Source organism: Cryptotermes secundus, unplaced genomic scaffold, assembly GCF_002891405.2.
Source record: "Cryptotermes secundus unplaced genomic scaffold, Csec_1.0 scaffold181, whole genome shotgun sequence".
NCBI classification, from domain to species: domain Eukaryota; kingdom Metazoa; phylum Arthropoda; class Insecta; order Blattodea; family Kalotermitidae; genus Cryptotermes; species Cryptotermes secundus.
Window position 1 is genome coordinate 253,164 of NW_019723906.1, and position 13,862 is coordinate 267,025.

The 13,862-nt window shown below is 37.1% G+C and overlaps 1 protein-coding gene across 1 annotated transcript in view; it reads left to right on the forward strand.

Annotated features, from left to right (window-relative positions):
• The window catches only part of LOC111861958 (cytoplasmic dynein 2 heavy chain 1), a 155,760-nt gene extending 144,897 nt beyond the window's left edge, over positions 1-10,863 (forward strand). Inside the window, exons 71-77 of the mRNA XM_033750511.1 lie at positions 1,967-2,090; positions 3,764-3,861; positions 5,387-5,617; positions 6,474-6,673; positions 7,768-7,969; positions 8,988-9,182; positions 10,131-10,863. Of these exons, the coding sequence (XP_033606402.1) occupies positions 1,967-2,090; positions 3,764-3,861; positions 5,387-5,617; positions 6,474-6,673; positions 7,768-7,969; positions 8,988-9,143 (1,011 nt within the window). The 3' untranslated portion in view covers positions 9,144-9,182; positions 10,131-10,863. The remainder of the gene's footprint in view (positions 1-1,966; positions 2,091-3,763; positions 3,862-5,386; positions 5,618-6,473; positions 6,674-7,767; positions 7,970-8,987; positions 9,183-10,130) is intronic.
• Positions 10,864-13,862: the final 2,999 nt, after the last annotated feature.

A 13,862-nucleotide genomic window follows, 5' to 3' on the forward strand; every position in this document is an offset into this window, starting at 1 on the left:
TACTGGGGGGTGGATTCCAACTGGGCCCACTCAGCACAGCGACCACTGATTGGCCTATTGTAGCCTGCCCCTGGTGATTATGATGATGGAGAATTTGGTGGAACGAAGATTGGCAGGGGAAACTGAAGTACTTGGAGAAAACCCGCCACAGCACCACTTTGTCCATCACAAATCCCACTTAACCAGACCCGGGATCGAACCCGGGCCGCCGCAGTGAGAAGACAGCGAATAACCGCTTGAGCTATGGCGCAGTTATAGTCTCTTTGGATAAAGATTGTAAATCCCCACCCCTTGTTTGTATCTCTCAAGATTTCATAAGAGTTTACTTTACATCAGTGACTCTATTTATTGCAGCACCAACAAGAATGGAGATCTTCTAGTGATAGCAGTAATATATGAATCACAATTCAGAATCTTTTTATATAACATGCTGAATAATCTCATGTCTGCCACTACACCTAACTCTGTCACCATTCACCTAAGTTTTCCAGTCTGTAGCAGGCTTAAATATAAACAGTTTTATAGTTTTCATTTCGTGCATCCTGTTGTGTTATAATATACAATTTCTTTTTATTAAAATGTGTCACAACAGAACAGTATCAAGGTCAAGGCCAAGATTGGCTCATGCTACATGTTTCGGCTATTAAAGCCATCATCAGGCAAAATCTAGAACATACCATTACGCCCACGGGAATATAAAAAAAATGCAACAACCAACAACAGTCTTGATGAAATAAAACATCACATGAAGAGTCTTAACTTTGTTTTATCCTATGACTTTCGTTTTTATATAGTCTAGTTCTTTGTACGTTTATGCCAAGCATTTTATAATGTAATAATTATTATCATTATCCACTTTTACCAGTCCTGCAGTTCAGTGGTGTGAATATGTTAATCATGTATTTGCCTGATTATGACTTTAATAGCCGAAACATGTAGCATGAGCCAATCTTGGCCTTGACCTTGATATTGTTGTGTTCTGATGGATTTTAGTAAAGAAATTGTAGTTTTATAGTTGGTGGCACCCAAAGGGCAGAGTCAGTGAATTGTAATGTATAAAGATGATTCTTGGAGGATGAATCCATGGTTTAACATTTCATTACAAATTTATATCTATTATATAGCTCATAAGTAAGGTCACACTTCGGGCTGCGCCATAGCTCAAGCAGTTAGTCGCTGGCTTCCCAACCCGGCGGCCCGGGTTCAATCCCGTGTCTGGTTAAGTGGGATTTATGGTGGACAAATTGGCACTGGGGCAGGTTTTCTCCGAGTACTTAGGTTTCCCCTGCCAATCTTCATTCGACCAATTGCTCCACAATCACCCTCACCTATCATCTGGGGCTGGTACAATAGGTCAGAAGTGGCCGCAGTAAAAGGGACTTAGTCCCACCCCACTAGCAATAAAAAAAAAGGTCACACTTGTTTATTCTATGCCTTTGTCATTCCAAAAGAATATTTTATGAAACCATTCCTGTCTGTTGGAGTGGAAAAATCTGAGTACTAGTGATATTAAAGTCTGTGGCAATGGATGAAATTTTGAAATTAGAAGTGATAATAATTATATTTTAATGTTTCATATACATATTCGCCATTTATGTTTTCTTGGTCCTCCTCCCTTGCCATACATAGTCTTTCTTCAAAATGTACCAGTAATTAAGAAGTTTCATTCTTGTCTCACAAATGCATTTTTGGTGATAATCCTTTCCTTCATTTTGTTCTACACTTGCATAAGTCTTGATCCCAGTTTTATGAGTCACTGTTAAGAAAAGGTGGCAACACTGAAGTTGATGGTTATAGATTCAGTGATGTGCCTTCTGATGCTATTCTCCATGACATGTTATGCAACCAGACAGAACCCAAAATTAACTGAAACATGACGTTTATGAGGCTAATACCAAAATGTGGTCTCTAGCTAGACACACATAACTTGCAAGCTAAAAAAAGAGAACTGAAATTTTCATTGCAGGCTCATATGAATGTTATTCAGCAATTATCAGATAATGACAAGCCAGCATACTTCGGGTTACCAGTTAATGTGGAGCGCTCATGGCAGAGGATCACCAGCCATGAAGTTATTAATCAGCTTAAAAGTAAGTTCACAAGATCATTTCATCATGAAAGTACAGTGCGTACAATCAAGTGCGCGCCGCGGCTGCAATTTGCCGTGAGTCATACCACCGCAGAACGGATGCAACTCCTCCCCGCGACTGCAGTGCCGTTCCCCGATAGCGTGAGTGTAGTGGTGTCGCTGAGTTTCCATCCATCAGTTGCTCTACATGCACACATTTATAAGAATACAGTAAAAAGATAACTTACCGTGGTTTATAACAGGTGCTGAAAGTGACCTCCTTCTGCTTGCAAACATGCCGCGCATCTCACAAATAAATTACGCGACACTCTCTGCAGTTCGTCAACGGTAATTGAATGAATTACGTGTGTAATTTCATTTTGAAGACTATCAATGCTGTGGGGATTATTTTTGTAGACTTTTTGCTTCAGGTTGCCCCAAAGATAATAATCAGAAATACTGAGATCTGGGGATCTGGGAGGCCACAGTCCTCTACTGACAATTCTGTCTTCAAACACTTCCTGTATTGCGACCATGGATGCATTAGCCGTATGTGCTGTAGCGTTGTCCTGCTGAAAATACCCGTATTGTCTTTCTTCGGCATTCAACTGATCGAAGAAGGGATTCAGTATGTCATTAATGTACCGATCAGAGTTCACGGTATCGTGGAAAAATATGGGGCCAATGATTCGCCGCGGGCTTACAGCACACCACACACCCACCTTTTCACTATGTAATGGCACTTGCTGTATAGCGTGAGGATTTTCATTGCTCCATATTCTTACGTTTTGTGCATTGACGTGGCCACCAACGTGGAACCACGCTTCATCAGTCATGAATAGAAGCTGAGGATCCACTATTCCATCGTGTACATTTTGCAGCAGCCAGTTGCAAAAACGAATTCTTGCTGCATGATCTGGTTCTTTCAGCTCATGCACAACTGTTACTTTATACGGGCGAAATTTGATTAACTTTGTGGCTGTGCGAGCAGATCCTAGCGAAACACCAGTTTCCTGTGCTAAGCGTCTTAACGATTTTCGAGGACTGATCTGTAATCTTGCCTGAATATCCTTAACCTTTTCTTCAGTCAGCACAGTTCTCTTCGATTGCTTCTTCTTGTCACTAACTGAACCTGTGGCCCGCCACTTTTTCAGAAGCCTGTTTACACACGACTTTGTGGGAACTGGCGAGTCAGGATATTTCTGACGAAACCTACGTGCGAATTTTCTGTAAATGTTTTTCCTTGCAATAGTTTCGACAATAAACACACGCTGTTTAATAGTGAACTTCATTTCCACCGTCTGTCGACAGCTGTAAACATTCCACTCCACTTCCACAGCAAGACAAAGACTGACTGTTTAATGCAACCTCGGGTTCCGATTATGCAACCATCGGCGTAGGAGCACTGCAGTCGCGGGGAGGAGTTGCATCCGTTCTGCGGTGGTATGACTCACGTCAAATTGCAGCCGCGGCCGCACTTGATTGTACGCACTGTACAATATGCACAGTGAAGTGGATTTTGTTCATATCCATTCCTTGCTCTAAATACAGGCACCTTGGAAGTGACAGCTGGTGAAAATGACAAAGAAAAGAATATATAGGATATTAATTTATTTGTATCAGTATGCCCTTATCTATGTTATGATATTAGATTCATGAAAATTTGTACTGAAACTCTTTATCTCTGTATTGCAGCATTAAGGAGGTCTGTTGAGGGAGTCAGCAAATTTAATAGAGAAGAATGGCAGGTTCAGCTTACACCTATTTTGAACCTATGGAAGAAGCTGAACCAGGTGTGTAGTGTTAGTATTCATCTCACTGCAGCAGTATGTTTTATCATCCTGTAATGAAACTTCACCAAAGCTAGAAATTATCGAAGTGGACTAATCCAAATACAGTCAGCAGTTACAGTCTGCTTATTCATTTGGTTTCATCGTCAAAGCACTGTTAATAAAATTTATATGTTTTAAGAAAATATAATTTGCTTAGAAGAAATTTACTAGTTTTACATATACTGGATTTGGTTGTAGGGAACTGATCTGTTACTCTTAAATTATTTTACAGGATGAGACACTTGAAAAGTATGATTTCAGACATACAGTATACAATAATGAATTTAATGACATCTGATAAAATATTTATTTGAAGCCTTGCTCCGTAAGTTTACAAGGACATAAGTGTTTTCCTAAAAATATCCAATTTGTGGTTCAAAATGATCTCACTGTTGGCGGGTCATCTAGTTTATACAGTTCTACATTAACACGCTATAACAACTTGACAATCTGGCCCATGCAGTGTGGAGTGATTACTACACAACCCCTAAACTTGTCATCCTTCAGGAATTCTCACAAGAAATTACTCACTTGGATAATACAGGTCAAGTGTGGTTGTTGGCATGGGAATCCTTGTTCAGTAGATATGAACTTTAAATATTGTAAAATCTCAGGATTTTTTAAAAAATAGACTTTCCCATTTGGCAAGTTGTAAATGCTTGTTCACCATCACCACACAAATTCTTACACAGCCCTCACTGCACATGGAAAATATCATACAACCCAAAAAGATGACAATACATGCAGCATTAACAGTTCACATGGAGGGTCCAACATACTCTTGAAGAGGATGAAACAAACCAAGTATGGCCTAATCCATGAAGGTGCAGGTGAAGGTGGTGGTTGTAGTAATGATGATAATGACAATGACAATGTTGATGACAACAACAACAACACAGCAGCAGCTCCTTAAACGGTATTTCTTGTAGGCCTCTTCTGGTAATAAAGAGAGTTCTCTTTGCTTCGTTAAAAATGTTCTCAAAACATTTCTTTTCATTTAGGTGTACTGCATGGTTTAGGTCTCACATAAACTTTATCTAACATTGATAATATCTGTTGAAACTTTGTTGTTAATATTTTTTATAGTCATATGGCTTGGAATCAAATGCATGCCATATTTCCTGCAAAGTGAAAGTTTTATGACAATAAAAGTGTTTTTATGACAATACCGTGTTTGCCTGCTGCTGGACTGTTAGGTTAGTACCTTCTTGAAAATTGTTTCAGAACACTGAAACAACTGAGAAACAAAATTAATACAATAAACTTGTTATTTGTTACTAAAAGTAATCTCATCAGTTGTTGGTTACTGTACAGTAGTGATATGAAATCATAACAATAAACTTGTTATTTATTACCAAGAAGCATCTCATAGTTTGTTGGTTACCATCCAGTAATGGTATGAAATCATACTTATTAAGTTGCTCACCCTGTTTATACTATTCTGCTTACAGTATTTTAATATATGAATGATAATGTTTATGTCTAGGGGTCAGCTTTGATACAAATGAAAGTGCCACAGGTAGTAGAAGGATCAGGAGGGAGAAACAATGAGATGGCACTACCAGTGGTGTTGTTTGTAACTCTGGAATATCATGATGCTGTTGTTTTAGTGCAGCAAGTGCACAAGTCCTTAGCTACTCTCAGTAAGGTGATTCGTGGTACTATACTACCTAGCAGTGATGTGGTGCAATTGGCTGACTCCATCATAAACCAGCAGGTTTGTTAGTACTATCATTAACTACCATTTAAAGTATTGATTTTTTAGTGCTCTGTAACACATATAGTGCACCATAACTTCCATCTTATCCATATTTCAGTTTCTTTTAAATACAAATTGTTTCAGCAACATAAAGGGGAGGAAACTCTAAGCTTTCAATTCATATAGGTCTCATCATAGTTTTAAATTCCCATGTTATATACAACATTTAAATATCTTTGACCAGAGTTTTCTATACCACAGTTCATTGTATTGCTTCAGAGCCTTGCCAATCCTGTGAGGATTTTGTGAACTAAACAAATTCAAATGGAGATTGATGAAGATTAGTGTTTTCTTGGATGTGGCTACATGGCATTACATCCCAGAAGACAATAAAATTTATATTTGATGTCATATATCTTCAAAGTCATTGCCATGAGAACCTCAAATTCTGAGAAACAGAGATTGACTGAGAAGGTATTGTGCATAGAGCAATGAAGTCCTTAAACCCTGAGTGTGGCTGATTTTCTTGCATCCTGATCCAGAATGTTCTGCTTTCTTGAAGATATTTATAACTATTACAAGTCTTGAGGACTGTTTTTAGAAGTTGATCTTGACTCCATAACCATTATCTGGTACATATAAGACTGAATGATGTTTCTCCTTTGAATGTCTTTACTGTTGTGGATGCAGTCAGGCTAGTTATCCTAACTATAAAATAACAAACAGTTATTGAGTCAAAGCTGTGGCATCAACAAGCAGAAACAGATGGCCATCCTGCAAGATAAGCTAGTTGAAAGAGGTTAGTGAAGAAAGTTCAATAAATTTAGAATGTTGAGAATAATAATGAAATTGATGACTGTACATTTTGTGGCAGACTCCAGATATATGGCAGAAAATATGGGAAGGTCCTGGCGAGCCCATGCTATATCTTCGAGTCTTGATGGCCCGAGCTCTAGCCATCCAACGTTGGAATCTGCGAGTGACTCAGGGTTCTTTACTTTCAGAACCTATTGACCTTTCTGAACTTTTTCACCCAGAAACTTTCCTTAGTTCTCTCAAGCAGCAAACAGCAAGGTGAGGCCTTTCCATGTTGACATAACCCTTAAAGTAAAATTAGTATGAAATTTGCACTTTAGTATTAGAAATACTACCCATAGAATAACAATTTCAAACAGCAATTATGAATAAAGTAGACAATTACAGTCAGTAAATCTTATTTTTGTAGTGTTGTGGCACTTCATACACTTCATAAAAATCTGTTTCATTCAATTAAAGTTTCTTGTACACAAAGTTTCATAATACAAAAATTAGTATATCTTCAGAGTCATCAGTATTAAGTCAAATGAAAATTAATTTAGCCAGAATTGATGTGTGTGTTTTTTCAAGTGGCGTTAACAATATATATATTTCTGTAAACTCAGACTGAAAGGAAATTGTGTTAATTACAATCACTTTCAATTAGGAAACAATTATAGTACAACAGACAGATACAAATACATAAATACAGATTTAGAGTACAGATCTTTTATTAGTATATTCCGCTAACTGTGTTGATATCTAGAATGAATTTTGTGAATAAAATTTAGTTGTTCATATTTCCTAGAAATTGTTTGTGTGTTATTTTTGTATTTTGGGTGTACTTAACAGTGGTGTTTGTATTTCAGAATTTATATAGCATATGAATTAGATGGGAAAATGAGCATGAATGGTGATTAAGTAGAACTTTAGAAGGAAATAATTATGATCCTTTTAACATGTTCCTGATGAGAGTGAAGAAAATTGTGAAAAATCTGTCACAATAGTTGGAAGTCTGGTCAAAGTTTAAACCGAAGAAAGCAGTCTTCTGGGATTTGGCACCGTGTATATGTGGTGTTAACTGACGTCAAGCAGTCTGCTTGACTTGCTTGACCGTGTCTCACGGTGTTGTCGCTTGCAGATTTACTTATACTTCTTCAACCCTGAAGATGGGGGCGATACGTTCCTCCGAAACGTCGGTTAACACCACATATACACGGTGCCAAATCCCAGAAGACTGCTTTCTTCATAGTCACCGCCGTGAAAGCCTCAAATCTTACAAAGTTTAAACCAGCTACCTCTAAAATACAAGTATTACCACTACAACTTTGTTATTTTGGTTGTGGCCAATTGATTTTTTTATCTGTTTGCAGAGATTATAGAGTGGCCTTGGATGAGCTTCAGTTAGCATGCAGCTGGAGTAAGAGTGGACTGCCTGGTGCTCTTCTGCCTGTCACTTTGATAGCCTTACAGCTGGAAGGAGCTGCATTTGATGGTTTACGCTTGTTGCCAAATGGAGTTGACTCACCTAGTATAACACTGGCTCCACCTTGTACAGTTGCCTGGATGCCAAAGGTACCTGGAGTATGATACTATGTATATGGCAGTCAACATTCTTATTGTTTTAGTTGTAATTATAATGCAATGATGTAATGTTAACTAGTTTTCTCATTTTGATATGAGGTAAGCTAGTTCTAATTCTTTAATAATTTTATGGGAGATAACTGATACAGAGTACATTTTTCCATCATCTGTAAATTACCAAATCTCCCTGCTCTGAAAATGTGGCACAATCTACATTTTTACAGAAAAACTCCCTCTTACATTTGCTGCTCAGAATTCAATTTTACCCTTGGTTGCTATGTGAAAGATTAGATAACTTTCCATTTTATGGTAAAGTGTAAGAATAGGCCATATTGTCCATCAGTATGGAAGAATGGTCAATGTAATAATGTTTCTCATGAACCTGACCATATCTAGAATGGAAATAAGTGGGCTGTACTATAAGGAATGGTTGTCTGTAATAAAACCAAGAAACAAGATTATTTTAGGCATGTTTCCAACCCCACAGTGTTCTTCCTAAGTTTGCTCAGTTCATCTGTCAATTTTATATGTGAAACAATCCAAGGATCGCTCAACAGATTCTCATGAAATTTTAGAGAATTTTACAAAACATTGGTGGGCCATTTCAAATTTTCATTTAGATTTGACATGTTTAATGACTGTACATGGAGATCTGTATGTTCTATGCATATCTCACTAAGTATTTATCTGAGAGAAAAGTGTTTCAAACAAAAGTTGTAGAGAAAAATAAAGTGCACATTTAATATCCTATACACTCTGTCCTAAAGTGTTACAGCAAAAACAATGTTCTGCATACATTTTCAAACTGTTACATTTAGCAACCAAGAGTAGCCTCCAGAACACAGTCCCAGTTAAAGAGAAGAAAAAAAACATTTTCATTAAGTTCAAACATTTTAGGTTAGTGAACATATCAATTTTGTTTTAGAATTAATTGTTTCATAAAGTAGGCTGATCATGTTTTTGTATTCTTTATGCATAAAGATTCATATGACTGTAATTTGTTATGCAGGGAAGTGTCCAAACTTACCATCCTGGAGAGGCAATTTGCTTACCATTGTACTATACTTCTGGCAGAGAGCAAGTTGTGGTAAGTTTGGATGTGCCATGTGCAGGAGATGATGATAAATGGATTCAGACAGGAGCAGCATTCTTTTTGAGAAACTGAATAGCTGCACTAACTCCACCACCAGTTCAGTGTTGTAAGGTATGTCTGAAGGTATTGACATTGTTTGAATTCTGAGGTACAATTGTTGTAAGGAATTTGTGTCCATAAAAAATGAACTAGTTAATTTGAAAAAGCGAACATGCACGCTTTTCAGCCATTGGACATACTCCCTTTTCCAACTAACTGGTTCATTTTAATCTATTACTGAATAAAGTTTAGAAAAACTAGATTTACGTTATCGTACCTTTCCTCATTATGATGACAACAAGATGTGTTCCTTTTCTTTGTAGCAGGGGTGTTAGAACTGTTGGCAATTGAAATTTGTGTTGACATTAATGTAGTGTGGAGGGCTCTTGTGAACATGGTAATGAACCTTATGGTTCTACAAAATGTTGGGAAATCCTGGAGTAACTGCACAACTGGCAGCTTCTTGAGAAGGGCTCAGCTCCATGGAGTTAGTTAGTCATGCATGTAGAGGAGTATCATGGTTGTAGTATAACAACAGTTTGAATGTTGTTTCTGTATACTAACAAAATGTATTTTGCAAAGCAGTAGTGAAATGAGCTTTGTATCATATTCAGATTTCTTTCATGTTAACATACTGCATACAAATTGCAGTGCTCACCACAGTTTTCTATCTGACCATGGTTTACGAGTCAGGAACTCCCTTTTTATGGGTTAGGAACATTCCAGGTACTGTGACTGTCCTGGACATGGTGATAAGTGTTCTTTTGAATCAAAGTAATGTACCATGTTTTCATTATGTGTTAAGAATTTTCAAAATAATTGACATTTTTTAGAAAGCTATTTCATTCTGGTAGAATACCACTCTTCACTGATTAATATGTTTAGTTCTGGTTTATTTAGCAATGCTTAGCTGTGTTGGTCATGTAGTGTCATAAGGTGGGAGAAGTGTGAATAATAAATTTAGAAGTTGTGGAAGGAAGCAGTTGTGACTTTTTGAAGGTGACAGTCTACCATTTGCAGCTTGATGGGACTGATGAGAGCTATGAAAATCTTCAGTCAGGATAGCCAGCCTCCAAGCTGAAAATTGAATCTGGAACTGGATTGTAAAGCAAATGATCATAACATTCGGTAATAATATATTGGTGGATAAGAAAAGACAACTTAAAATTATATGTGCAGTGCATTGACGTTTTGTGCAAGGAAATGTTCGTGAAGACCATGCATAATTCAAAACTCACATAATTCAAGACAAGTTTTCTCATAGTGTTTAAACACATATGTGATTCTTGCCAAATTTTGGGGGGATCTGCATTATTTCAAACTTTGTGCATAAAGTGAGACTTTATTAATACAGTATGCGCCAAAAATTACAGTACTGAAACTCGCGCATCTCGAACGCACGTGCATTTGTCGATGGGGCATAGCTCTAGCCGCACGTGTTCCCAGTAGTGAAAAGGAAATTGTGTTGTGCAGTTGTTGTTGGAAATGGGTCTCTCGATGGAGGAAAAAGTATTCATAGTTGAGTAATATTTCCGCCCATATGGAAATGGTCGCCAGACAACTTGCTTCATTGGTTTTGAGCAGCCAGATGTTATCATCTAGAAACTGCTACGTAGTACACGTGTGATGATATGGTGTGCCATCTTAGCACCGTTATATTAGGCCCCTGTTTCATTGATGATGAGGAAGGCAATGCTCTTCCTGTCACCCAAGAACACTACAGGGACATGGTGATTGGAACATTTCTTTAGGATTTGAGAAGGTTGTGCAAGGGGCCTTCACATGAATAGACACTGGTATCAACAGGACGTCTTTTCATTTCAATACAGTATATTTTGGCACACACTGTATTTTTATATCACACTATTTCAAATTGGCATACATGCAACCACACTGTATATGTACTTTAATAGATGATAAGCGTAGTTCATATATGAGTGTGCAAAGTGCCTAAAATAAGCAGTAATTTAGATAACCTTACTGAATCAGTGAAGTTGATAGAGAAATAAAATGAATGTCAGTGTGTAAAGACATACACAATGAAGACAGAGCATTTATTGGCATCAAGGACTCAAATTAAGGATCTATGTCTCACTTTTACACTGAAAATTTCCTGTCCTAGTTATCTTCAACATTTGTTTGTGAAATTACTATGAGAAGAAATGGTATCAGATGTTTTACAACTTTCTTCAGAGATTGCATTCACATTTCCAAACTGTCTGTAGTGTTCATAAAACACATACAAATTTGTTGAAATATGTCATCACCACTTTCCATTAACCACAGAGATTTTCCCATTTGTTTAGCATCCCACTTCACTGTTTATTCAATCATGACTTCACCTCTGACACACCGCTTAATGTGAGTTGTATATGAGCTTCAAAACTCCTCTCAAAATTATTAACCCTGAAGATGGTAATTGCAAGGTTTGCTGAAAATTGGAAACCCCTCAGCATACAATGTGGCTTAGTCCTGAAAGTCAAAACTCCATAAAAATTATGCAATTGATCATACTGCCTAAATGCATATTGCTTTATACCTTTGTGGTGTCAGTATGATTATTTTAGTCTAAATGTAATTCTGGGTGCAATTTTTTTTTTTTTTTTTTTTTTCCCCCTGTTGCATAGAAGTGGAGTCTGCATATCCCCTAAAACTAAAACGTTCTAAATTTTCTTATAAAAAACAGTCCCAGAATTCTTGTGGCCTATATTATAGTAAGCTCTTCATACACCTTGAAACTTTCTTACTGGGGACCGTAACATGTGTGGAACATCTTTCAAAGACAGAAGTTAAACTTAACATTGCTGATGTGTTGTTCTAGTCAGTTATTCTATCATCTTGTCACTCTCACTCCATTCTGTGATATTAATTCTTGTTACTATACCGTCCAAATATTTATACATATTTACCTAATACTGTAAACTCCCAGTTACCTGGTATCCAGGCATCTGGAATTCTCATGGAACTGGCAAATATTTCAAAGAAAATTTATAATTTTTACAAAATTACTCAGAGACAAAATTGCAGTGCACAAATGTTCACTGACTATGCAACAGTTCTCTCAGTGGCGATTAACAGCGCTGCATTCTCCCTCACATAGGTGCTGTTACAGAAGAGGCTAATTGGATTTGTGATCATGTTACAGTATATCCAAAATCTTTCGCCAGTTAATCCATTGCGTTGCCTCTGAAGATTTCCATGGAAGAACTACAGTAAAAATGTGTTTTGGCTTTCTGTATGAGGTTCTTATACAACCAACAAAACCATTTAAAATGGCATACTCTGTTCCCCATACATGTCAGATAACTTGGAGTTTACTATATATATTAGTCATTTTAATTGTTTTGGCACCTGATAGAGAGACCCTCTGAAAATTCCATCCAGTTTATAATTTTAGAAGATGTATGCCAAGAGATAGTCATAATTTTAATTTATGTTCAAAAAATGTTAATACTTATGTGGGGACTGATTTGTAAATACAGTTGTGTAAACAGTGCTTCATACAGTGTCTGCTTGATGTCCACAAATATCTATGTATTACACTGGAAGACACGTCTGATGCTTTCTCTAAGATCATTCAAGGCCCATAGATCTGTACGATACATGTTTTCTCTAACCAAATCCCACAACTCCATGTTGAGTATTAACATTTTTTTTTAATCCTGTATAATTGTCTACATGATAAGTATATATGTTGTTCCTGTGAATTATACTTGAATACTTAAATAATACCTACAATAAAATGGCTTCTTTTTTTAATTCAGCTTTGCCTTCATTTGAACCATATGAACTTCATACCATAAAGGAAATTCCTGTTAAAGGAGGTATCTATCACATGTTAATTTGTGTTCACCATGTTGAGTAACAGGGAATAAAATTCTCATATTTTGTTTCCAAATTTTCGTGCATGAATAAATTTGTATCTACTCCTGTTGAAGATGTGTACAGTGAGTTCTTAACAGATGGAACATTGCAATAAAATATACCTCTGAAACCCTGGTATTCTCCTTTATGACACAGGTACACTTTCACACTTTTCTCCAAGTCTTGATGAAGAATGAAGATTAGGACTAGGATGCATCTCAAAACAAAGAATAGACTAATTCATTCAGTTTTATAAAGAAGATATATATTTCTTAATACAAAAATTGATTTCATTTCTAACATTTTATATTAGCCCTTCCATAAAGAGCCTGTTTTAGAGAGGACAGTACATTAGTGTTTAATGATCACAGCTCTCATCTGTTTGTGCTTTCTCAGTTTGAGTATATTAAAAGAAACCTTAGAGGACCAAGAGAACAGAAGCATCAGTGCTCAGATGGTAGTGCACTGTTACATAACATTTAAATGGCACATGCAGAAATACAGAGAATATGAATTACTTAATCAAATAGAGAAATAAATGAATTCTTAATCCTATTAGTTCATGACTGTCTGATGGTTTAGCATTTATGCCACTTGTTACTTTCAGTTGACTGGATGGTACCTCAGTTTCATAAAAAAACAATGAGCCGTGAATGAAGTCATGATAGCTGAGTTGGTAAAGTGACAGGCTACGGCCTGGGCAGCCAGGCTTTGATTTGCGGCAAGGCAGATTTTTCTCTTCTCCACAGCATCCAGACTGGCTCTAGAGCCCACCCATCCTCCTATCTCATGGGTGCTGGGGGCTCTTTCCCTGAGGGTAAAGCAGTCAAGGTGTGAAGCTGACCACTCACCTCGATCTAGTGCCAAGATCAAGAATGCTGGGACTAT